Source organism: Fusarium phalaenopsidis (genome assembly GCF_050370095.1).
Source record: "Fusarium phalaenopsidis strain FUZ10S chromosome Unknown contig_32302, whole genome shotgun sequence".
NCBI classification, from domain to species: Eukaryota; Fungi; Ascomycota; class Sordariomycetes; order Hypocreales; family Nectriaceae; genus Fusarium; species Fusarium phalaenopsidis.
The window spans coordinates 64,929-89,417 of NW_028145405.1; the positions used below are offsets into that span (position 1 = coordinate 64,929).

Sequence of the window (24,489 nt, forward strand, 5' to 3'; positions counted from 1 at the left end):
GCTCGCTGTGGGGGAAATGAGAATTCCAGTGGCTATGAGTGCCTCACACTCAAGTCCTCACTGTTTTCTGCCCAAGTGAGCGCTAGACACCCCTAGACAGCGGGACTCCTATACCAACTTGTCCGCAATGGCAAGCTATCCACACCTCATATGGCGAATTCAGAACAGAAATACCTAGATTCGATAGCAAGAGGCAAAGATGCCTAAGCAATTGATCAGAACAGATCCGATCTGTATGTATCCAAACGGTGACCTGTACGCGCAGTGCAACTCGACTGACATAACTCATCATAAGATATGTATACAATACACTCGGCTATGGCACAATTTCAAACTAGTCAGCATCGTGGCACACAAGGTGAGACGGATCAGCGGTCGATGACGTCTCCTCGAAGAGGGGAAGTAAAACTTGAGCAATAGGGTAGGCGATCAGTAGAGTTTGGAGCAACCAATTGCTGACAGTACAGTTGAAAATAAGCGCTAGGTAGCTTTGCTGGAATGCAAACGCCCGACACTGACACCAGCAATTCTAATAAAGGGGAATTGAAACACCCTCGACCTTGGGCCCATGAAGCTCTCTACATCTTTTACTCTCATCCTCCATACACAAAATGAGCAAGTCAACAACAGAGCTACTGCAAAGCCATCTCTCCGAGGCCGGTATTCCCTTTGCCGTTCCTGGCTCAAGTGAGTTTGTATCCCTGCAAACGAGTTATACCGGCCGGCATGATGAGGTTCGGCCCAAGGTCATCACTAGACCCCGGTCCGCCAAGCAAGTGGCTACTATTATCAAATCATGCCTGAGCCTCAAGCTGGACCCGGTGGTTCGTGGTGGCGGGCATGACATGTTCGGGCGCTTCTCGGCCCTCGACGCCGTGAGCGTCGACCTACGCGATCTCAACGCGGTCACTATATCACCAGATAAAAAGACCGCAAGAGTGGGAGGAGGGGCGACAAATTATCAGGTACTCGAGGTCTTGAGCGAGCATGGACTGACAGCTCCCGCGGGATCCTGTGGAACAGTCGGTTTTGTGGGATGGTGTCTTGGGGGTGGATTTGGTCCTTATGTCCACTCGTACGGGCTTGGAGCCGACCAAGTTGTCGGTGCCCGAGTTGTACAGGCCAATGGGGAGCTAGTTGAAGCTGATGCTCGCCTACTCAAGGGTCTGCGTGGGGGCGGCGGAAGTCTCGCCATCGTTGTCGAGTTGGAGGTCAAGACGTGGCCGCTCTGTGAGGTATGCAGTGTCTCCTACATTTTTCAGTGCATATGCTGACTCTCAACAGGTCCAGGCGGGAATGCTCTTCTTCGAATCGTCTGACATAGCCGGCGCTGTAACCACCTTTTTCACCAGCTACAACAACCTCGTAAACACGCACAAGGACATTCCTAGCAAGCTTTATCTGATGCCGTCGATCTGGATCTACCCGAAAGTCGGACTTTCTCTCACCTGCGGTTTCATCTGGAACGGGTCTGCGAGCGACGAGTCTCGTCTGTGGCTGGAGCGAGTGAGCAAGTTAGCACCTCTCTCACCCAATATCTCGGATGTGCACTCAACTGTCATGAACACGAATGCGCTGGGCTTCGCGGCCATGGTGAAAGATATGATCCCCGCTCAGGTTCTCGGCCGTTGCCAGTCAGCAGACATCTCCCACTTCTCACCCGAGGTGGTAGATGAGCTGGCCCGAATTGCCCACGCCATCCCCCGCGACAGCTCCGGTGGTGTCAACATCCATACCCTCCGTGCCGACAGCCCATCCTGCAGGCCCGACACGCCGGACTCTGTTCTGCCGTACCGGAAACCCCACGTGATGTTCGAGTTCCTGGGCCTCGGAGATGACGAGGCCTCGGCGCGGGGCGCGGCAGCTTGGGCGTTGGATGCACGTAATAGAATCTCAGCACTTCCAGATGCAGAAGGTCCCACGTATCTACCCTTGACCGCCCCCGAGTTTGTCGACCTGGAGACAACCTTTGGAGGGCATCTGGCAGAGCTGCGGCAGCTGAAACGGGAGTATGACCCGGCGGGGGTTTTTAAGCATACACTGCCAAAGCTCGTATGATGGTGAATTGATCACGGCTCGAGCCCTGCAGATGGACGAGATTGGCACGGAGTAGTTCGAGCTAGCGGCTTGATCCTTGTCTGATCACCTTATCAATCAGTCCAACACCGACTTCGGATCCCGTGCCAAGCCGGGTATTGCGGATCGGCTCGTCAGTGATTGGGGCTATTACTTGATCTGCCCGTTAGATTCATCCGGTACCTTGTAGCTGCATCACAAGCGCTGTGATCTTCCTCCACCCGGCAAAGGGCCCCATTGTTAGGTGTGCATCACGGTGCCGCGTTTCGCGCCTCTTTTGTGGTGTGATCTGTTACTATCTTACGGCGATGAGCCTACCCCCAAGAGGCATATTAGGGCTGGTATAACCAAGTTCATTCATGTTATTCTTGATTGGATCAAATCCCTGCCTATGGTCGCACTCACAGCTTTTCACAGCGTGGGGGACTTGGTTAGATCGGCTCCAGAACAACGAGCTGGCTGTGTACAGTGCAATGGAAAGGGTTTGCCACGGTGGGTTGGAGGAAAAGCCGTTTATGTATGTTAATGTCTCATATAGAGAGAAATTCTTCTCATGTTGATCTCATCTTGTTTCCTCGAGCTCTCATCAGGGGTACCAGCTAGTGAGCATCACAACTCCCAAGTCCTCATCGAATCAAACCCCTTCCCTTTCCAACGGTGTCGATTGACCCGCGGATTACGGCCCTACCATGGAAGGAATAGACAAGAAGCACAATGATGTCGAAGCGGGGAGGGAGTCACCCAGCATCGAACCAACAGCATTACCAACCAACAACACAACTACCGACAGCAAGGGGTTAGAATACGGAACACGCAATCTCGGCACTCTGAACCGTAGGCTCAAGTCCCGACATGTTCAGTTCCTTGCCTTGTCCGGCGCCATTGGCACGGGCCTTTTCGTCGGCAGCGGACAGGTGCTTTCGCTTGCCGGCCCGCTCTCAGCCTTCCTGTCCTTCACCATCACCGGCTTCAACATTTTCTGCGTCCTCAACAGCGTCGGTGAGATGGCTTCGTGGCTGCCTATCCCGGGACCTGTTCCTATCTTTGCCGCCCGGTTCGTGGACCCGGCGCTGGGGTTCGCCCTCGCTTGGAACTATTGGTATCAGTTTGCCATTGGAGTTCCTATTGAGGTGACAGTCTCAGCCGTCATTGTTGATTACTGGCACAACAATGTCCCTAAAGTCGCACTCATCAGCCTTTTTTATTTTCCCATGGTCTTCCTCAACTGTTTGCCCGTTCGCATCTATGGCGAAGCCGAGTTCGTCTTTGGAGCCATCAAGTTGACCACTATTGTGGGCTTGATCATCCTGATGTTCATCATCACTGTTGGCGGCGCTCCCAATGGCGAGGCGATTGGCTTCAAGTACTGGGTACACCCAGGACCTATGAATGAGTACTTGAGGCCAGGTGCATTGGGAAGGTTTCTCGCTTTCTGGAAAGTATTTGTGCAGGCAACCTTTTCCTATGGTGGGAGTGAGATGGTTGTCATGGCGGCGGGAGAGACAGAGAACCCTCGACGCAACATCCCCAAGGCTATTCGTCGAGTCTTTTGGAGAATTGTTCTCTTCTACATCCTTTCCGTTTTCCTTGTCGGTCTTTGCGTCTCGTCCAAGGACCCTTCCCTCCTGAACGCCATCAACTCCTCTGCCCCTGGAGCAGCTCAAAGTCCCTTTGTTATCGCTATTCGCAACGGCGGTATTAAAACACTTCCCTCAATCATCAATGCGGTCATCCTGACCTCGGCTTGGTCATCTGGCAACTCGCTGTTTTATGCCGGCACTCGTGTTCTCTATGCCGCGGCCCTTGATGGAAAGGCACCAGCCATCCTGGCGTATGAGAAGTTTGGCGTTCCATACCTCTGTGTAGCAGTCACCTCTGCTTTTGGACTCTTGGTCTACCTTAATGTCAGCAACAGTGGCGCTGAAGTCTTCTTCTGGCTCAGTAATCTGAGCGGTGTTGGGGCTCTTATCATTTGGGCCAGTGTCTGCTACACATATCTTCGCTTCTACTACTGCCTCAAGTACAACGGAATCGACCGCAACACTCTTCCGTACAAGTCACCAATGCAGCCATTCCTGGCTTATTTCTCCGTTTCATTCTGCACCATTGTTGCTATCTTTAACGGATTCGACGCCTTCTTCCCTGGACGCTTCAGTGCCAAGACCTTCATCCCGCCTTACATTAACATCCCCATCTTCATCATCCTGATTTTTGGTTTCAAGTATGTCAAGAAGACCAAGTTTGTGAAGTACTCAGAGATGGATATCTGGTCCGGAAAGGCGGAGATTGATGCGTTGGAGCCAACTTGGCCAGTGGTGAAACCCAGGAATTGGTTGGAACGCATTTGGTTCTGGATTGCCTGAGTGCACTCGAGAAAGTGGAAATTGACAAGATATGACCTATCTGTCATAGGAAGGCATGCGAGAAGTCGTTACGGGGACGAAAAAGGGTGGGTTAAATGGAGTACAGCCGTGGGTAAGTTGGTAAAGGCAAATGTTGTTATAACCCCAGGTTTGGGGAAGAGATACCAGTGATGAATGACACCATGTCAGAGATGCAAAAGGGGATCACAAGAATTATGTTTAGGGACATAGGTTCAGCTCCTTCTTCTTCGATTCCTCTATATATAGCCCACTGACACGATGATCACACGATATGTGGATTCATATGATCGACTACTTGGACAATTGTGTTAACTATTTAGGAGAGTAAAATATATGAAGAGCGAGAATCATTGCTTCTCATTACTGGAGTAAGTCAAAAGAGAAATCATCTTATCATAATCATAAATCGTTGAACGACAAGCTATATCTAGTCATTCCCATGCTGTGGGACCCTTGCTCTATATAGCTTAAAGATAGCTGCGCTTAGAGGTCTAATCAAATCTCACAAGCGGCCATACCTTCAAGGGCAGAGTAGAAGTCAGCCAAATCCGGCTTTTCATCTCCCCCTGGAATGCAGAGAGCAAGCATCTTCATAAACGCAACACCGAGTCGAAATTCTGCGAGTCCTTCAGTGATGTATCGATTATGCATCCACTGGGAGAGTGATGAAACATCAGTCAATTTCACGCCGTTGCTGTTGCTGATGTCAACGCGCTTCTTGACAATTTTTCGAAGAGGGGTCCATTCTGCGATCTCGATCAGAACACAGCCGAGAGAATATGCATCCATATAGCGCTCGAAGCTCTCCGAAGGCTCTCCGAGAGCCTTGGCATGCCGATAAATGTCTCGTGAGAGGTCCTCAGATAGTTGTTCGCTGATTTCGGTCGGCGAACTTTGTCGCGCGAAGGAGAAGCCGCAGAGATATGGTCGACCCATACGACCAATACGACCAATCGACTGGCCAGAGGGTGGAGAGACAAGGAGAATGTTCTCAGACCGCACGTCTTTATGGAGCCAGCCGGCGGTGTGGAAGCTGAGGAGCGTCTGGCACGCCTGCACAGCTAAGCGAAGTCGTGCGCCAACATCTGGTAGTGGCCCGCTGGATCTCGATAATACACTGAGCAGAGAAAGAGGTTGCTCAGTCCTGGAAGGGAATCGAAAGACCAACCGGAAGCCCCCTTGCTCTTCAGTGTATCCTAGGCAAGGGAATGTCTGGAAGGATGGCGTGGGAGGCTGAGAGAGTAGATGCACGAGCGCTTCAACACGTGGTTTAAGCTTCGCTTTCATACGCGGCTGTACGCGCTTCTCCTCTATCAGTACGGTGTCTCCCTTGTACTGGGCCGATCCGATGGTCGAAGACATCATACGAATACTAGCCAGCTGGGAGGGGTCCAGAACCGATGGAGGTCGTGCTGGCACTATATTGTTGGTCCCATCATCGGAGTGTGTTGGTTGTTGGGCATGGCCATCATGTGATGTGAGCAAAATATGCTGTGCCTTCAGACCTGCCGAGGCAGCGAGGCCGTTCTTCATCTCAGCATCTGTGGCCGAGTCGTGGAGGGATTTCTGGAGATCCTGAAGACCCTTGATATCCTGACTCGTTTGGATCGCTAGTTGCAGCGTCTGGTTGACAGCGCGAGACGTCTGAACTCGGTGAGGCATATCCAAGAGAGACCAAAGTCCATCGACAAGCCCGGTCACATCCTTCACCAACTCCGCATACTTTTTCTTGTCGATAGCGGCCCACCAAAGACGCCTTGGGAACCGATTCGCCGTGTTGAGTGTGGATGCGCGCCTGAGGATGCCCGCGCGAGTCTCGGATGACACAATATTTGAGAGGATCGACGAAGCCGGGTTATCCGGAGCGACGATCGTTTCAGAAGGGACCAATTCATCAGAACCATCCGGCTGAGACACGAGTTCCAGCTTGTAGCGCTTTTTCAAAGCATCTGTCGAGGAGAGAAGCTGCTCTAGCTGGAATAGGATGAGAGCGGCAGGGTGCCTGTGAGGTACTGGTGATTCATCGTCTTTGGGAGAGTTGAGGCCAATTGCCCTAGCCCACTCAATGAGCCGATACTCTTGAAGCACGAGCTTTGTTCGTTCGATGGCTGCATCCTTTCCGATATTTCGAGCGTCAGATATCAAGGTGAAGCCTCTAACGCAGCGGGCAAAAAGGTCGAAAGAGAGCGACACCACAGCTAAGGCTGTTCCGGGGTCCATTGTGCGTGTACAACTGTTGACAATGTGTTCTTTATTATAGTTGAAGCCCGGCCCTTGATGGGTTAACTGAGCCAGAAGATTGTGCGTGTACAACACAAGCGTTGAGGTTCTTGATACGTAATTGCTGGAAAGTCTGGGTCTCGATCTTGGACTGTCGGTCCATAGGTATGCGGGGTCGTGTATGTCAGACAGGGCGCGTGCGCCATATGATGGTGTTGATGTCTGATCAACCCTGGATGAGGCACATGAAAGTGCAATTATCCGATATTTGGATCCCTGGCCTCTCTTCTTGTACTGGTCTCTCCGACCGTTTACGCGTTTACCAACCGTCGATTAAGCATAATAAACCTCTTCGCCAAAATGCATTTAGCTCCTTTGACCACGCAGTAACTTATTTTTGGTCCACCCCACTTCTTCGTCCACTCCACTTGCTCTATTTGGCCGTAGGCCTCCAGTTGTCCTAACAATATCGTCAATCGCGAAACAGGCTGAGGTAGGCTGTAGCAGCTCAGCCGCAAATCACTAGTTACATAATTAATAACTATGTGCTTAGCAGTGCCATAGGATCCTTAAAAGGAGGTAAAGCAACAGATCCACTCCCTCGAAGTTCCCCGCCTGGTCATAACACCCGCCAACACTCCTCCTTCATGCCTTGAGTTGGGCTGCTTGGACCTCTGTCACCCAATTACCGATCCCCTGAAGCGGAATGGAGTCCTCCTCGGGAAGAAGTCTGACATCTTTTAGGGGAGATACCTCCGATCCTACGACGTTCGAACCATATGACCCTTCAACTCTAGACGATGCACGCTTCATCCCGAACGCCTTGGACTTTTCCTACCGAGCCATCTTGGCTGAAAGTGCCTTGAAATTATCGGTACCACCGGTGTTTTCGAATGCGCAAGCCGTCGACAGCGCTTCATTTGCCGGCCGGGGCGCAAGCTTCGTCGTGTACCGACGTCGCATCCCGCCCCAAAAGCTTCTAAAGTCGCGTATACAAGTTGATGGCTTCTCGGTCGAGACGGAAGACCGGCGCAAGTTGCCGGACGTAGTTGCCTACAAGGTGTCCGTCATCGAGTTTTCGGACAAAGGTGAAGCCGCTCATACGTCCCGGCACGCCATAGACGCTGCAATCATGGAGCTCTACCTCTCAACGCACCGGCCAATCCTGCAACACCCGAATCTCGTCAACTTTCTTGGATTGGCGTGGGGCACAAATCCGTTTAATTCTCTGCAAAAGTTGCCCGTCCTCATTGTTGAGTTTGCGGAACATGGGAGCCTCTCGCAACTGCAACAGCGAGAGTATCTCGGCATAGAGACTCGGCGGAAGCTCTGCCTTGACGTCTGCCAAGGCCTTCATATGCTTCATTCATGCGGCATTGTCCATGGCGACGTCAAGGCAGAGAATGTCTTGATCTTTCCTGATGAGGAGCACAAATACAGAGCCAAGCTGAGTGACTTCGGCTACTCCCTGGTTATCAATGCTGAAAGGAGCAGCCTGTTGCTGGGAGGAACCCGGCCGTGGAAGGCCCCTGAGGCAAAGAAAGCAGTCAACGTATCGCACGCAAAGTATACGGACATATACTCCTTAGCCCTCCTCATCTGGTGTACATTTGCCCATGGTCGCAACATCTTCAAACTCCTCGTGGACGCTTCCAAGCAAGGCGAAGAATTCTATGCGGAAGCGGAGAGACTGAAGGGAACCGAAGAACTAGCTGCCCAGACAGATCTTTCTGCTTGGTACCTGAAAGCAATCATGGCCGCTCCGTATGGCGACTCTGTCCAATTCCTCGAGCACTTCCGTTCTCTCCAGCAGCGAATGCAACAGAACAACACACAGGTCAACGACCCTGCAGCTTGCATTGACGGCATTGAAAACATTCTGTGTGCTATTCCACCTATGTATTTCCAGGCTTTGGAGCCGCTGAAGGAGCAGCTGCTTGCAACTGTTCAACGTTTTGGTTTATACGACGCGATGCAAAGAGCTGTGACAATTGGGTTATCGAATGAGCCATCCCAAAGGGACCTCGGCCAAATCATGGTCTCCCTTGGTTATAATGGTCTGTTTACTGAAGATAGGTACTCAAATTACCACCAGGCGCCACATTATTAGACACTGACCGAGACAGCGCGGGACCGGATCAAGTATTAAGGTCGAACCTGAACGTAGGTCATAATAGTCCTGTCCGTCGAAATGGTTGGAAACTTATGTCGTCTAGCAACATAAGTTCACGTGGCGTCACTGGACGAAGATGGACTCTTCTGTTCAGAGGTACCTGACAACAATATACATTCAGAGAGGCGAGGAGGAGGCTAAGAAGGGTATGCTAAACCCGCCGGAGGCCTTCCTTCTCACGGCTCTCTACATCAATGGATATGGTGTAGACAAGAATACTTCGAGCGCATCCAGATGGCTCTTCAACGCTTGGCGAGTGAAACATCCACTGGCGTCGGCGTATGGGTACCGAATCGCGCGTGGCATCGGGGTCACATTTGACAACACAGAGGGTGTAGTCGGATCGCTAAACCTAATGGCCCTGCGTGGTTCAAGAATTGCTCTTGAAGATCTTGCTCTGGTCTCCAAAGACGACTACGAGGAAACGAAGAAAACGATCCGCAACTCCCTCGCAGGAACAGGCGCGAATCACTTTTTCCAAACAGAAATGCTTCACGGATTCACCCACGGCATGTGGATCAAGACTTTTGGAAACATTCCCGTCTTGCTCGAGAACTTCTCTCAGTTGAATCGCATCGCCGATTACACTGCCAACAAAAGAGGTGACCGCATCCTTCATGTGGCCGCAACTTGCGGCCAAACAGAAGCCATCAAGGCTCTGCTAGATCGGTTTCCCTCACTTAAAGTTAATCAACTCAATGACCAGGGCGAGACGCCGCTTCTGTGTGCATGCCGCGCCGGGCAAACTGACACGGTCTTGTGGCTCGCCTCGCATGGAGCAAAAGCATCGGTGGCAGCACGGAATGGAGAGTCGCCACTTCACTGGCTAATATCCTTTGATAACGAAGAGATCGAAAGAGTAGGCCCAGCACTGATCCAAGCCGGCGCTGACGCAAACGTCAAGACGACAACCTTCATAGCCTACCAAGCGGAGTTTCCAGCATCGCTGGATCTTGATCGGCTGCCGGAGGGTTACCCTATCGGATGGGGTGAGTGTTCCCCATCGCCATATCCTTCCTCGCTTCTTCTGCAAACTGGAAGACTCGTTGGTTCGGGTGTTTGGAAGCATCAGGGGGCTAATGTGCAAACCAGCAACTCACTGTGACCGTCCCCAAATTGTCAAATTTTTGCTGTCCAACACGAGCGATCCGAGGATGTACAACACATCGTGGCCTCGCGCAAACAGTGCGTTAGAGGTTGCTGCGTCACAGCTTCGTTCAAAATGCCTGGAACTGATGATTCATGCCATTGAGCAATACAACATCGAACAAGGGGCAGCGAAACAGGGCAACTTCTTGGTGACAGGCCTCCTTCAACAAGCCGTTTACGGCAGCAGCCTATTTGATATGATCCTCTACCATGGTCCGAAGTATCAACAGGCGATGGAATCAACATTCAAGTGTCTGCTGCCCAGGACCAACAGGGCTGCCTCGATTCACGGCTACGGCGGGTTCAACCAAACCCTTCTCTATTTCGCCGTCTCGCTGGTCCGAGATGAATTGGTTGAATACCTCCTTAAGTACGGAGCTGACGTTATGAAAGCTGGAGAAGGCTATGATGAAGAGGTGTTCCGATCCCAGGACGTTGGTGCGTTCAAAACGATCGACATCAATCGCGCATGCGGCGTTGACCTGCGAACGCCTCTCCTGGAGGCAGTTCGATGGAATCGTCCAACGATGGTCAATCTTCTCCTTGAGCATGGAGCACACGCCACGGGAGCTTCTAAGAATCCATTCAGTGGCCAGGCTTCAACGTGGACCGCTCTCCATGTCCTGGCGTACGCAGGGCAAAATGATGCGCGGCTAGTCCAACTCCTTCTGGACCACGGCGCCCCCCTTGATGGCTTCCCAGACGACTTCGACATTACCGAATCCCCGCTGCTCATAGCTGTGCAGAATGACGCCTTCCAGCTCGCCGACAGCTTTGTATCGCATGGCGCCGACCTCAACTTCACCACCCTGGGCAGTGGCCACCTCGCCTTGACAAACCCCACAACCATCCTTGGGCACGTTGTCGCCTCCAACGCGCGGAATTCAATCGCACGTCTCCGTTATCTCCTTGACAGCGCATCGACGCGAGACTACCTGCATTTCATTGTAGAGCCAACTCGCCAGTGGACGGCACTGCACCGCGCCGCAGCCGCTCATATCGACGCCGAGTTTCGCGGAACAGATGCGACGGAGGCGGCTCAGCTGGACTGGGCGGATGTCGATTGGAGTGCGAACCGCGAGATTTTGAATGAGCTACTTAGACACTTTAAGGATCCGGAGCAGCTTGACGCTACTGAGGAGAGCATGGGATTAACGGCGATGCACCTGGCGGTCCTGGCGGGGAATGAGGCAGCAGTGAGATTGCTTCTTGATCGTGGTGCCCGCCGCGACGTGCCGAGTGCAGGTGGCCAGGGTGCGACAGCCGCTGATATGGCACTTGGAATACAGATGGGGAGGTTGTCTATAATCGAAGAGATCACCCGGCCTGGCAGGGAGGAGGTGGCGGCTCGGAAGAGGTGTAGTGATCTTCTGAATCCGCCAGCCCAGTCTGCAGCATGAGCCAGCGTGCCAACATCACAGAAACCAAGGAAGAGGTCCTTTCAGAGACAATTGAAGGTGTGAACTGGGTTTTGGGAGAAGTACCAACGAATATGTCAGAGATGCAAAAGGGTATGGGATGGTTCCACTATGTGTTTTCTTATCGCATATCCAATATATTTCAGGAGAAATTCCTATCTCAGCACAAGGTCCGGTGCCCCCCCTTGCTCTTAGTCTAGCAATACTAACTACGCGCCTAAACTCTAGCGCTCTTGGCATTCAGATAGCCTCGCTATGTGGAAAGCTTTTACTGTTGACAGGTATAGTATGGGTGGTTTGCAGACGGGTTGATATGAAAGCACGGATTCTAAATTTACTGACACGTTGGAGCTTGTTGATGTTCGTATAGTGGTCCCTGATACCCCTTTGGATTGCCGGAGTCATTTTCCCCGTCAAGTTTAGGAACTTTTTGGACCATACTATCAATCTTCTCTACGCCACTTTTTTTTTATTCCCTTGCCTTGTCTCACTATTGCCTTTTTGGTGGCACCTGGACTCTCTGGACTCGCATGTTGAATATAAGTCTGTTCAAGACTGCCCTCATAGTACCCTCTTGGATCAAACTCATTTAAACCTGACCCAGGATGGAAAATCAGGTGTGGGATGAAGTGGTGCCTGTGCAGGAAGGGTTAGTGATTTGGTTCTCTGAATTTGTACTGTTCGCTTTAAACACGGATACCTGGCTGAATTTTCTGCCTTTGATTCATTCGCCAAGTAACGAGGCCACTGTGCTAATTGGGATATGATGCTATGATGCGTTGATGTTGTGTTTTTCGATATAGTTGAAGCACGGCCCTTGATGGGATAACTGAGCGGATAGATAGACAGAGATCGGAGCTGTGAGCATAACTACACCTCTCCCCATTCTGGAGTTTCATGTCAGTCCCTGATGGCGCCTACAGTGCCTCATTCAATGTTGATACTTTTTCTCTCTTCACTGCATCAAAATATTCATTTCTTCCCTGCATTCTAAGGGCTAGTTGTGCAATCCCAATCTTAGAAGTGCTTAAGGGGCAATGCCCCTGAGCTTTTCCCACTCGTCCTCAAGCATTCCAAACTCCAACAAATCGTACCACTTGCGGTTTTGCCAAATTGTCCCTCTTCGCCGCCCTTCCGGTTTGAAGCCCATACTCTCATACAAATGTGCAGCCTTCGGGTTATAACAGGCAGTAGATATGCCAATGGAATGAAGCGCGGCGTGCCTAAATCCCCAGTCCAACATCCAATTAATGGCCTCGCGCCCATAGCCTTGGTTTTGGTATGGTCTGGCAAGACTAATACCGATCTCAGCAGTGCGGTGGTGTGCCACGGATGGTGAGATGCCTCCCCAGCCGATGCACATTATGCCGATGATGGTTGGGCTCTGTTTGTGCTCTGCGTCGCTCTTGTCGCTCTCTGGGTTGACTCTCTTCTCCTCTTCAGGCAAAAGACATATTGCCACGCCTAACAAAGAATTGACGACGGATTCAAGGTAGCTGTCCGCAGCTTTCTTGCCCTTCGGTTGCAGCATCGTTGGGGCAGCCATGGCCTGAATGATGGGGTCTTGTTCAATTGTTGGCAGAAATGCTTGCAAATTGCTGTCGGATTGGTCGGCCCGGACGTATTGGAGCCTGGCTGACCGGAAGGCGTTGACGATCTCTTCCGTATCGTAATCCATGTCGACTGATGAAAGGTGTGTGCGTGATGGGTAAAATTGAGAATTATAAGGCGACGTGATGAAGAACAGGTAGGTGAATTCCACTGGCAGCGACCAGCATTTCTAGTAAGCGACCAGACCGTAGAGGGGATCCAAAAGACGGCCAATGACTCATTCACCGGCTCAGTCACTGGAGTGACAAGCGTCGAACCACACCAAATTTGCTTAACCGGCATTCCAATTCAGTTAACTCGTCAACCTGACCCACTACATTTCTCGTATACGTGGGACGTTCCTAAGCTCTAGCAATGGTTTATGGCTTTTCTTTTTTTTTTTTCTGCAATCCCCGGCGCCACCACCTGAAAAGAACCGTTTTGATCGCATGAACGAGACAACTGTCCACCAAGACGCATGCAGTACGAGACAGACAGATGGCCCAAGACATCAATGGACAAAGTGTGACATGAAGGTTCATGCAATTTCAGTCCAAGTCCCTTCAAATAACGCCAGGTATAAACCTCTTGGTAGACTGATGCCACTTGATCCATTCGGCCCCAAATGTTTTCCGCAGCATCTCCTCTTCATCCTTGGTCCTCATCAATAGCCTCCGCACAATACCCAAGGTAATAATAACGGCACAGGGAAACCCCCAGCCATTGAGTCTCTGGTGTGCATTCTCGGGAAGCCAGCATCCTGATACTCCATCCCACCGGGAGTAAAGAGCCAGATTCGCCAGCAAGACGATGATCTGTCCCGTATAGCCTGGGTGCTGCATGTAGCGATATACTCCCGTCGTGGTCAAAGTGCTTGGCGGTCCAAGTCGGAAAGTGAAATTGCCCCCCAGTTGAGCGAACGCCAACAGACGTAGCGGCCCAACAACACCGATGATCAGGACGAGGCAGACCAGGGTATATGGGTTCCAGTCGAAAAGTTGCCAGTTGAGATTGTCGGAATGTGGGCAGATAAGACTGGTGCCGGGAGCCTTAAGCACAATAAATGCATGAACGAGGCCGATTCCTCCGGCCATCAGACGTCGCAGAAATGCTGCGGCAGGAGTAGCGTAAAAGCCCAGTCGGTCTTGGTTCCAGCCACCACGTGGAGTAGAATTGGGTGCCTTGGAACATAACATGGTGATGAAGCTGGACAAGAGGACCGCAACAGAGAACGACAGATTGTGAAAGGAAACCATATTGCTGGTGTATATGCTGTAATATGATACACTTCGCTGGATTAGAGATGCGATCTAAACATCGAACTGATGACAATATGAGACTCTTTCCTTATCACCATTATATATGCTGTCTCACAGAGCACTCCTAGAAGCTCGGCATCGGCGTTCGGAGGTTTAAACTTCCCAACGCCGAACCTCGATCGGAGATTTCGCAGCCGGAACGCCGATCCACCGGAACGTCCGATGCTCCAAGACCAATAAGAGAAGGCCCTGTCTCTCAACGCCGCCAACATTCCTACTTGTCGCTCCCATCACCGTCCTCTAACGCGCCCTGTGACCTTTTTGCTGTCCAAGGTGGATATCACTCTGCGCTGATTACGAATCGCGTTCCCCAATGAACCGACAAGCTGGACACGCCCCCTATGGAACGGCGTGTAGCCAATGTTCCCGATCCAAATCCCGATGTGTGGCTACCAATGGCGGAGAATCATGTGAAAGGTTGGATTTCTGGGGACGGCTCCCGTGCATGTCCAGCAAAACTGACGTGGTCACTTAGATGTCAACGTCTAGGAAAAGAGTGCGATTCCTTGAGTAGAGAACGCAGGAGGAAAGCGAGAAGACGAGGCAACGCCACCCACAGCGATCAACTTGAAAGCAAAATTGATGGACTAGTTTCCCTCCTCATGTCAAATAACCCGCAACAGGTGAACTTGCCTCTGGCTCACGCTGAGAGTGCTTCTTCTCGACCCTCAGAACCGCCACTTCTACCCGGCAGCTACAAAGAGCGCTCATCCGCTGCTACACTCGCATTTGTACTTGACGGTCAAGAGCTCTTCAGAGACTTTTGTACCCTTAAGCAAGTCCATCTTCCTTTCTTGATGCTTGACCGAGAATCCTCCGCAGCCACGTTACGGGACGCAAAACCCTTCCTGTGGCTGTGCATTGTCGCTGTGTCAGTAAAATCCACGCTTAAGCAGCAACAGTTATACGGTGAAATCCGAAGCATCATTGCAAGCAGCATGGTGGCTGAGCTTGAGAGAAGTCTTGAGCTACTTCAAGGGCTTCTAGTGTGTATCGCATGGTAGGATTGTATGCATTGCTAGACTTACAAATGCTTACAGCAACGTTAGGGGCAACTTCCAAGTAAAGAGACGACCATTCTTGACTCTTTTTATTCAACTTTCTACCACAATTATATTTGACCTTGGTTTAAACAAGGCGCCATCTACCATCTCTGAAGGCACTTCTGACCTCAGACTTCACCAACCATGGGCATCAAGCATCCGGACATCTGAGGAGCGTCGAGCCGTTCTTGCTAGCTATTTCTTGAGCTCTGTGTGAGTCGCATCCACTCTACAAGAGTCAAGACAGCTAACAATCGTACTGGCAGAATCTCATCGTACCTTCATCAGGCCGACAGGCTCTGCTGGACAAGCGAGATGAGCAAATATCTCGAGGACCTGGCAGACGAAGGCAATGATACCAGCAACTTGACTCTTCTTACGCTTGTTAAAATACGACGAGTTCTCGAGAAGGCCCATTACTCGCCTGCCGAGAGCCGCAACCGGAATCGATTTCAGTCATCCAACGCACCGCCAGCTTGGATAGCTGGCGTGATACAAGCGGACCTGGACCGGATAAAGGCTGAAGCAGTTTCCCTATCGCAGGAACCAGGTCAGAACTTAACTACTGAATTTATATCCATGACCCTCGCTAAAATCAACCAGTTGTCCTCTCTCATCTTCACTATGCCACTTTTGCGATCCACGAGTTTGTAGTCCCAGATGCCTATGCAAGCACATCTCCAGCCTCACAAGACACACTGACAGATTTATATGTTTGCATGAGAGCACTCGAGTCTTACTTCAATGTGCTCTTCACATATCAACCAGCTCAATACACTGGCTTTTCTCTGGCCTCGATCTATCAACTCATGCATTCGACGCTGTCTTTTCGCAAGATCGCAAGATACCTCCCACCAGAAAGCTACGGGCTTACGTCTTCCGACACCGTGGCATCCAAAGACCAAAGGATTTGCCAGAGCTTGAGACGTGTGGCCTCGGAAGCCGGAGTGCACGAAGATGGCCCACCGACTGTTTTCACGAAGCTTGCGGCCATGCTGGCAGACCGGACGCGCGAGAGCGAATCCAATGAGAACGACGCTGCCATCACATCATTTTATCCGCACGACATTTTCACCGGGGAGTTTCTCGACTTAATAGGACCCTACATGGAACAAGAACAACTGCAGGTCCAAGATTTGACCTTGCAGTATGGTGGTTAAACGTCTATGGAGCGCAAGGAGGGAGTGTCTAGCCGAGAGGCACAGCCCTTACACAGCAAAGAAATTCATCAATTTAACTTCCATTGCCCTCCACCTGATGAACTCATCGTGCAAGAAGGCGACCATCACAGCCACTGCTTGTTTCCAAAGTGAGAAACAAAGGAGCCACCATTACCAGCTTCGATACTAGCTTCGTGTAGCACAGACAAGACTGCAGTAACGGACTCTTCGGGCGTTATCGGTTTAGTGAAGCTGGGTGCGTAGGATTTGAATTGTTGCAACATTTCACCCGCTTTCTGGGCCTGCTCCTCCGTCGCTGTAAAACTGTCAGTGCGTGATCTCTGCAAAAGCGCTCTGGAGATATCTGACCGTCATCATAGTGGCCTGTGTCGACCATGCCTGGTGAAACAGCCATGAAAAGTACGCCATCCTTTCTGTACTGGGCATCGAACTTGGCAACAGCTAGGTTGACGGCGGCTTTGCTAATTGAATAGGGTGCTGAAACGGAAATGGAAAACTTGGAAACGAAGTCCGGGTCAGCCATACCCGTGGATAGAGTAATGGCCTTCTTAGCCTGGCCCTTGAGGAGGAGTGGCACGTAAAGGTTGAACAGATGTATGTTGCCGACCACGTTGACTTTGAATGAGGTGAGCAAGTCCTCCTCGAGCTTCTCAGGTTGTTCGCCTCTATAGAGCGGTCAGAAGAGTCTCAGAGCCTGGAGTGAAGAGATTGACGTACAGCACACTGAGAGGGTCGTAAGCGGACCAAGAAGAGACTAGACCTGCATTTGCAATGATGTAGTCAAGTTTTCCACCAGTAATCTTGGAAGTCTCATCAACAGAAGCCTGCCATACCATGTTAGCGCGCCGGTGAAGTCAGAACAGGAGCTATTACCTTGAGAGCCTGGTAGTCGTTGATGTCGGCCTGGATGATATGCACATTTTTTCGTACAGAGAGTTCGCGCTCGATCTTTTCGACTGTGGCCTGTTTGTTGCGGACGAGACCAATCACAATGTTGTCTGACTTGTCAGACAACTGGCGGAGGAACTCAAACTGAGAGATAATAAGTTAATTTCACTCATAACTGAGAGGTAAACTCGACTTACCCCAAGACCGCGGGATGCCCCTGTGACCAGATACGAAGCCATGGTACGAGAGTGGTGATAGTGGAGTCTGGTGGAGTGCTGATTAAAGAGAAGCTTGTTTTTTCGCCGGAGATGTTGAATGCAAAAAAGATATTGATACAGTTCCTCTATCCTAGATATATATACTCAACTCATATCATGCTTTGTCACCCGGGTCGCTCAACTCTTGGTGACTGACGAGCTCCAGCATCATCGCTATCAGGTTCTAGTAACCGGGGCTGGACTACGACGCTACATCCCACCGACCAATCATATGACTCAGGGAATGTTAGCTCGCCGATAGTTGCCCTCGGTTGAGATTTCAGCTTCCCCCGCATGAAGCCAAAAACATGTCAGCGTGGGTGGCTGCTTACGACTTCTTCACCACGCCGGTCCACGAATGTCGACATGACAAATCCGCACACAGAAGCGCCGAGATAACTGGTCCTCGGTGGCAACTTTTTGCGAGCGATAAAACCGACAGGGCGGCTTCTGATTTGCTTTGCAACCCAGTGCCGCATCCTTCGTGCAGGCATTGTCTCTGAACTCAAAATTGACCCAATCGTCATCGGCATATCCCAGTCCATTAGCCCTTCATGTCACAACGAGGGTGTATGACCTGCAGAGGTTAGGCAGCCAAGCCTGGGAACGTTGCCGAGCTCCACTGACACTCCTAACTAGACCGCAAGGTCCTCTGTGATCGGACTCTCCCGACCTGCACGCGTTGCGCCAGAGCAGGCCGAAGGTGTGATGGTTATGGGACTCGGCTGTCTTGGCCGCGTGAGGGTGATGTTCGGCGTGCGATACTTGGGCCTGCACCCGTAGAAATGCGCCGCCATGACGCAAGGCACTTTGTTAACACTTCCACTTGGGACATAGAGATGCACACCTTGATCTCTGGCATCGATTTTGGCTATGGAACTTCTGAGCAACATCCTACTATGAGACAGTTTATCTTAAAGGATCTCGATAACCAACCAACGGAGTTCATGCAGGTCGTTCGGCCAGTACCCAGTCCTTCGATTCCCTTGCTCAGTGGAGTATTGGACCATGTGCAAATGGGTTTGTTCGAATATTGTCAGACCCCTCAATTAGGACCAAGTACTAGCTCAAAACTCACGCAAGGCAGTTGTGTATCAGGCATCCTTTTCCCTTATGGCCTTTGGTCACGACGCGCTGAAAATCCGTGAGATTCTCATTCGCATGGCTCTCTCCGACAACTCGCCGTCTGCAACCGCAATACTCCAGTCCACCTTAGCCCTAGCATCATATCATCGAGATAAGGACCACTCCCAAGCAGATCGACTCAAAATCGCGGCTCTTCGGGCCTTGGCAGCGTCTACCCAGGGTGTCATTGGCGCAGATGAATCCTTTCGTCATATTGCTGCAGGGATGCTCCTCTGCACTCTGGAGGTATTCACCCTAAGCATTGGCATACCACAGGTACGTACTAATACTTCTTTTTAGATTTACCAAATCTCGGCGGCATCAAGCCATTGGCTGTGGTATGTATGCGGCTCGAAAAAAATCATCAAGAGCGCCAAACTCGACGAGAGAGCCCCAACCAACGATACGACCACACTGATAGGCTGGGTCCATTACTCTGACGTGCTGGCTCGCTTCAGCTTGCGTCACTGGCAACCAAGCCTCTTCGAGGCTACCGGTTTTGCCATAGGAGCACATTTCGAACCCTTTCAACCTGCAGTATGCGCAGAAGCCCAGGCAGGTTTTATCTACTCTCCTCCCCCGTCGAGTTTTAGTAATCTTACACGCCATACAGCCCGCGCATCTAGTAGGTCCTCCGCATGAGGTCTTATATCTCCTGTCCGAAGTGTGTGATACCGTCGTTGAACCCTCGGATCCACGTTTCCACGAGAGCGACTACCAGCAATATCTCAAACTCCTGGAATGGAAATTACGGAGGATCAATAACTCAACGCACGGGAATAATAATCTAGCTGAAGGATCACGTTCGAATTCCGACAGAGCAGTCGAACTCTACCAACTGGCGACCCTAATCTACCTCAAACGTGCGTCAGCAGACAATCCTAAAGAGAGATCATGTCTTCCGGAGTGGATCGAGAGGTCTTTTTATATCCTTTCACATTCAGAAGATTGCCAATGGCCCTTCCCTCTCCTGATACTTGGTTGCGAGGCGCGAACAGACGACCAACGGACCATGATTCTTGACCTCATCTCCAAAACAGAGAGGAATATTCACTTTCGGAAGCTAGACTCTATCAAGATGATGATTCAACGAATTTGGGTTCAGAACGATCTAATTGGGGAGGAATTCAACTATGTGCACAAGCTCGGTGTTGTGCTCAGTTCGGCAAACAGGGCTGTCCCAGCACTTGTCTAGGAGTGCTTCATCATCGTCATTCTACTCCAAGCAAAGAAGTTCATAATTATAGAGTATCGTTACTAGCGATCAGGTGTATAACGGTCATTTTCGTCTCCGCTAGAAATCTAACCCTAAGTTGTCCCCGTCATCAGTAGGTGTATCTCACTTGATCATTTCGGCTGTGCCACTTTTCTCGTATGAGTGTAAGTCACGGAATCTTGGCGCTTTTCTCTGTTCTTCTTGCTTAGGAAACCCGAAATCCGCTATAGAACTTCCTTTTTAGGTACATGATGGTCCATTTGCCTGCCTATGACCAGCTTATTTATATAAGCCAAACATATGCCTTGGTTGTGTCGCTAGAATCCGCCGGTAAAACACCACTAAATCTTGTGACTGCTCGGTAGAAATGCAAACCATGCATCCCCTGCTTGCCAGATTAACCGGGACATCACGAGTCCGTGTCGCAATTAGGTGAGGCCGGACTATTTAATCTCCTAGACACCTATTAAGCAGTACTAGCTGCCATGAGGTACGTTCCGTTCTATCGCGAGCTTTTAGCCGCTTTCAGGGCAGTCGGAGCTTCTGCCTCCGTTTGGCGGAACTCATCGCTCCGTGGCGTGAGAATTCCACTGTTTGGAACCGAACCTTCTCGCTACGGTATGGTAGCCCTGCATAAATTAACCTCAACCCTGGTATTTCATTGGGTTGTGGCCGGGCTAGTTTGCCTATTCTAGCGTCTAGGAACTCGGAGACTGTCAGAAAAAAGTGCCTTGTTGGGGATTTATCCGGAATACCCGGGGATGCAACCTACATAATACGAAGAGAGCTAGTAACACCATGCCCTGACAATAAGTGATATAAAGCCAAACTGCCCCCCTGCGGGAAAGCACAGGACAAACGTCAATCAGCCAGTCACCTCAGAATGAAGTCGCTTGTATTATTTCTAGGTCTTGTTGCCTCCACTATCCCGTCCGTGGTCACGACCTCGACGCATGGCGCTAGAGCCGAGAATTTCCAAAACCCCATCATCTATTCTGACTTCCCGGACAATGATGTATTCCTGGGACCCGATGGGTTCTATTACTTCTCTGCGTCCAACTTTCATTACAGCCCGGGGGCTCCCATACTTCGCTCCAAAGATCTCATCAACTGGGATCTTATCGGACATTCTATCCCGCGTTTAGAGTTTGGAGACGGCTATGATCTTCCCAACAGCAACACTCGCGCCTATAGAGGGGGAACCTGGGCTTCATCGCTGAGATACCGAGAGAGCAATAAACTGTGGTACTGGATCGGCTGCACAAACTTCTGGAACACCTGGGTCTTCACTTCTCCATCCCCAACCGGACCCTGGAAGAAGGCAGCGCAGCTTGGAACGGGTGGGACTTGCTACTACGACAATGGCATTCTGATCGATGATGACGACACCATGTATGTCGTCTACGGGTCAAACAACGTCCGAGTTTCTCAGCTTTCCAAAGACGGCCTTAGTGAAGTGAAATCTCAGCAAGTCCTGAACAACACTTCTATTGGGGTTGATGGTCTGGAGGGAAACCGCATGTACAAGATCAACGGTCAGTACTACATACTGAACGATGACCCTAACGCCTCGGCAACTTGGATTTGGAAGTCTGATAACCCCTTCGGCCCTTACAAATCCAAGAACCTCGCCAAAGGCGTCACACCCCCGCTCAGCGGTGGCAATTCCCCCCACCAGGGAAGCCTGATCAAGACTCCTGCAGGCGAGTGGTACTTCATGTCCTTCACCTGGGCATACCCTGCTGGTCGCCTTCCCGTCTTGGCCCCAATTCGCTGGGGCGATGATGGTTTCCCAGTCCTCGTGACTGGTGCTAATGGTGGCTGGGGAGCCTCGTACCCGCTTCCCTCGGGCAGTAATGGCCTCACCAAGAATTGGGGGCGGACGGATCGTTTCCAGGGCACGTCGCTTGATCCGTCCTGGGAGTGGAACCATAATCCCGACGTCAGCTCCTACGAGATCAACAATGGCTTGACTCTTCGCACGGCCAGCGTAACCAACGATATATACTCGGCGAGGAACACCCTGACTCATCGAACCCATGGAGATCACCCTGTCGGTACCGTCAAGATTGACTTTAGCAAACTGGCCGATGGCGACCGAGCAGGTTTGGCGGCATTCCGCGATCAGAGCGCCTATATCGGCATCCATCGATCCAACGGCAAATCCACCCTTGCAGTCGCACAAGGAATGATTATTGACGAATGGTCAGGAGAGACCAAGAGTTTGGGCGAGGTCAAGGCCACGGCGGATGTCCCGAAGGGCAAGACACAGGTGTGGTTGCGAGCCGAGTTGGACACGAGCCCTACAGGGTCTCGGAACGCGGTCTTCTCTTACAGCTGGGACGGAAGTAAATTTGAGAAACTTGGTCCGAACTACGAGCTATACAATGGCTGGGCATTCTTCATTGCTTACCGCTTTGGCATTTTCAATTATGCCACTCAGGCACTAGGCGGCTCGATCAAGGTTGAATCATTCACAGCTGCATGAGATAACTGGACAGAATGGGTATTGGGAGGAAGAATAGTAATCCTTATGTCAGACCCTGCTATCAAATATGTAGTCGTGGCCGCAACCACATTATCTGAAGCACTTGAACCATACCTTTTTGAGGCTTCCTTCAAAGCAGCCTACCTCGCATATCACCAATATGCTTTTTCGCTGAAAATTACAACTTGGATCGCAACTGGGCTCGAATCTCGGACAGCAGGGGCTCAGCAGCGCTGACGGCATCAACTGCCATTCCATAGCCAGCTTGGAATCCAGTACCGCCTGCTCCATAGTTGTGGATGACGGTACGCTTCTGGCCCGTAATAGACAGGTCCTCCCGTTCCACACGAGCGCCACCCTCACGAGAAGGTCGTAGGCCAGAAAATGCAGCGATGACCTCAATATCACTTTCTCGGACCTCGGTACTAAGCTCCTGTGTACGATCCAGGATATCCTTAGTCTCGTACGAGTAAGTGGCACCGTCTCTAAAAGCTGGTCAGTCGGTGATCCAGTTCAATATATTAAGCAACATACCCATTTCCCTTCTGCATATATCCGCCAAGGATCACATGTCCTTTGGAATAGGGCCGAGGGATGACATAGGTCTCGTAGTCCTTGCCGTGCCTCATGATATTCGTCTGCACTTCAGGAGCAAGCGTCAACAGAACTTGGCCCCGCGTTGGGTAGCACTTGGAGTCCTCAACTCCAGGAAGTGACTTGGCCGCGTTTCCTGTGCAGTTGAAAACGATCTGGGTGGAGTGACTGGAGAAGGCTGCTTGAAGGTTGGGAAGCTTTTGTCGAATGAATCGGACCCCGTAGTCCCGTTTCAGCCTTTGGTAGAGGTAGAGCAGGTGCTTGGGAGCATTGACTGTTAGTGTTGTGAAGGATGCACCGAACTTGACTCCCTCAGGTAGCTGTTCAGCAGACAGAGGAGTGAACTTGACTTGGTCAGTAAAGAGAGACCGTTGGATCTCGCGTGGGCCTTACATCTTCTAGGTACTCAGACATAGTCTTGATCTTGTCATGGGGAACATCGTCGTCCCACAGCTCAGTGGAAGGCGTCCTTCGAACATAGGTCTCCTCCGGTCTTTCGGAAGCCAGCTTACTCAAGTGAAAGTACCCGAGTTTGTCCCATCTCAAAGCATTGGCGTCTGTGCCTGAGATAGCTGAAAAGTTGCAACCAGCCCTGGAGTCAAGTTAGAGTGCAGCTCATTCTAGTGTATAGTTGGGGATTGCTTACCATGGAGAGGTATAGCTCAGAGCGGTATCACCAGGCAGGTGCTCAGCAATGACAGTGATAGACTGGCCATAGCCTCTTTCCGCAAGGACCAGGGCGACATCAAGACCAATGATGCCCGCACTACGCTGGGGTTAGCGAATCATGAACTTGCCATCCCGACTGCACGACTCACCCAACAATGACAATGCTATCGTGTGAAGACATGCTGAAGAGAGTGAAATGCTTATGGGGTGTTTCGATACTGAGGACTAGAACTGTCTTTGCCCGCTGAAGTCACTGACATGGAGCTTTTGTCACGGCGAGCGTCCGCATTTGAAGTACACAATGCTCCCTTCGTAGAACCCCATTCTCAATGATATCTCCATTCTCAATCTTTCCAGAATCCTTCGCTCGCATGATCACGTCGGCGATTGCCACTGGTCCTATTTCCCGAAAGGGGAAGTCAGCATTCGGAGAAGCCCGACCCACAACCACCATCCAATTGACACTTATTACTGTATTCTCTTAGCTTACAGCTTCTTCTTCTGTAGTAAGGGTTATTTCCAGTTATAGTTAATGTGTTTTGAGGAACACAGATGCAACTTGGCGTGGCTAAAGCATGTAGCCGGATAGACCACAAAGGGGCTTTCCCGACCAACCGAGATGCCGCTTAGGCTTGTTGCCAAATCAGATCGCTTCTATTGCTCTGATTTGGCGAACGCGGCTACTTCAAATTAAGCATC

At 51.0% G+C, this 24,489-nt stretch overlaps 9 protein-coding genes across 9 annotated transcripts; 4 read left to right on the plus strand and 5 right to left on the minus strand.

Annotated features, from left to right (window-relative positions):
- Nucleotides 1-611: 611 nt before the first annotated feature.
- LRP88_07406 (uncharacterized protein) lies at nt 612-2,058 on the plus strand (the record flags this gene model as incomplete). Its single annotated transcript, XM_083243936.1, has 3 exons — nt 612-965; nt 1,138-1,239; nt 1,291-2,058. 3 exons carry the CDS (start codon nt 612-614, stop codon nt 2,056-2,058), a joined length of 1,224 nt encoding a protein of 407 aa, XP_083098430.1.
- A 707-nt stretch (nt 2,059-2,765) lies between these two features.
- Nucleotides 2,766-4,439, plus strand: LRP88_07407 (amino acid permease/ SLC12A domain-containing protein; the record flags this gene model as incomplete). Its single annotated transcript, XM_083243937.1, has 2 exons — nt 2,766-2,795; nt 2,871-4,439. The coding sequence occupies 2 exons, from the start codon at nt 2,766-2,768 to the stop codon at nt 4,437-4,439; spliced, it is 1,599 nt and encodes a 532-aa protein (XP_083098431.1).
- A 516-nt stretch (nt 4,440-4,955) lies between these two features.
- On the minus strand, nt 4,956-6,680 carry LRP88_07408 (uncharacterized protein; the record flags this gene model as incomplete). Its single annotated transcript, XM_083243938.1, has 1 exon — nt 4,956-6,680. One exon carries the CDS (start codon nt 6,678-6,680, stop codon nt 4,956-4,958), a length of 1,725 nt encoding a protein of 574 aa, XP_083098432.1.
- Nucleotides 6,681-7,386: 706 nt separating this feature from the next.
- On the plus strand, nt 7,387-11,402 carry LRP88_07409 (uncharacterized protein; the record flags this gene model as incomplete). The annotated part of the gene is made up of 3 exons (XM_083243939.1): nt 7,387-8,625; nt 8,975-9,842; nt 9,946-11,402. 3 exons carry the CDS (start codon nt 7,387-7,389, stop codon nt 11,400-11,402), a joined length of 3,564 nt encoding a protein of 1,187 aa, XP_083098433.1.
- Nucleotides 11,403-12,447: 1,045 nt separating this feature from the next.
- LRP88_07410 (acyl-CoA N-acyltransferase) lies at nt 12,448-13,098 on the minus strand (the record flags this gene model as incomplete). Its single annotated transcript, XM_083243940.1, has 1 exon — nt 12,448-13,098. The coding sequence occupies one exon, from the start codon at nt 13,096-13,098 to the stop codon at nt 12,448-12,450; it is 651 nt and encodes a 216-aa protein (XP_083098434.1).
- Nucleotides 13,099-13,573: 475 nt separating this feature from the next.
- LRP88_07411 (methyltransferase family protein) lies at nt 13,574-14,206 on the minus strand (the record flags this gene model as incomplete). The annotated part of the gene is made up of 1 exon (XM_083243941.1): nt 13,574-14,206. One exon carries the CDS (start codon nt 14,204-14,206, stop codon nt 13,574-13,576), a length of 633 nt encoding a protein of 210 aa, XP_083098435.1.
- Nucleotides 14,207-16,657: 2,451 nt separating this feature from the next.
- Nucleotides 16,658-17,680, minus strand: LRP88_07412 (uncharacterized protein; the record flags this gene model as incomplete). Its single annotated transcript, XM_083243942.1, has 5 exons — nt 16,658-16,848; nt 16,902-17,218; nt 17,271-17,377; nt 17,427-17,585; nt 17,639-17,680. The coding sequence occupies 5 exons, from the start codon at nt 17,678-17,680 to the stop codon at nt 16,658-16,660; spliced, it is 816 nt and encodes a 271-aa protein (XP_083098436.1).
- A 3,242-nt stretch (nt 17,681-20,922) lies between these two features.
- On the plus strand, nt 20,923-22,527 carry LRP88_07413 (glycosyl hydrolase; the record flags this gene model as incomplete). Its single annotated transcript, XM_083243943.1, has 1 exon — nt 20,923-22,527. One exon carries the CDS (start codon nt 20,923-20,925, stop codon nt 22,525-22,527), a length of 1,605 nt encoding a protein of 534 aa, XP_083098437.1.
- Nucleotides 22,528-22,705: 178 nt separating this feature from the next.
- LRP88_07414 (FAD-dependent oxidoreductase) lies at nt 22,706-23,971 on the minus strand (the record flags this gene model as incomplete). Its single annotated transcript, XM_083243944.1, has 5 exons — nt 22,706-23,012; nt 23,062-23,465; nt 23,515-23,713; nt 23,768-23,887; nt 23,940-23,971. 5 exons carry the CDS (start codon nt 23,969-23,971, stop codon nt 22,706-22,708), a joined length of 1,062 nt encoding a protein of 353 aa, XP_083098438.1.
- Between the last annotated feature and the right edge of the window lie 518 nt (nt 23,972-24,489).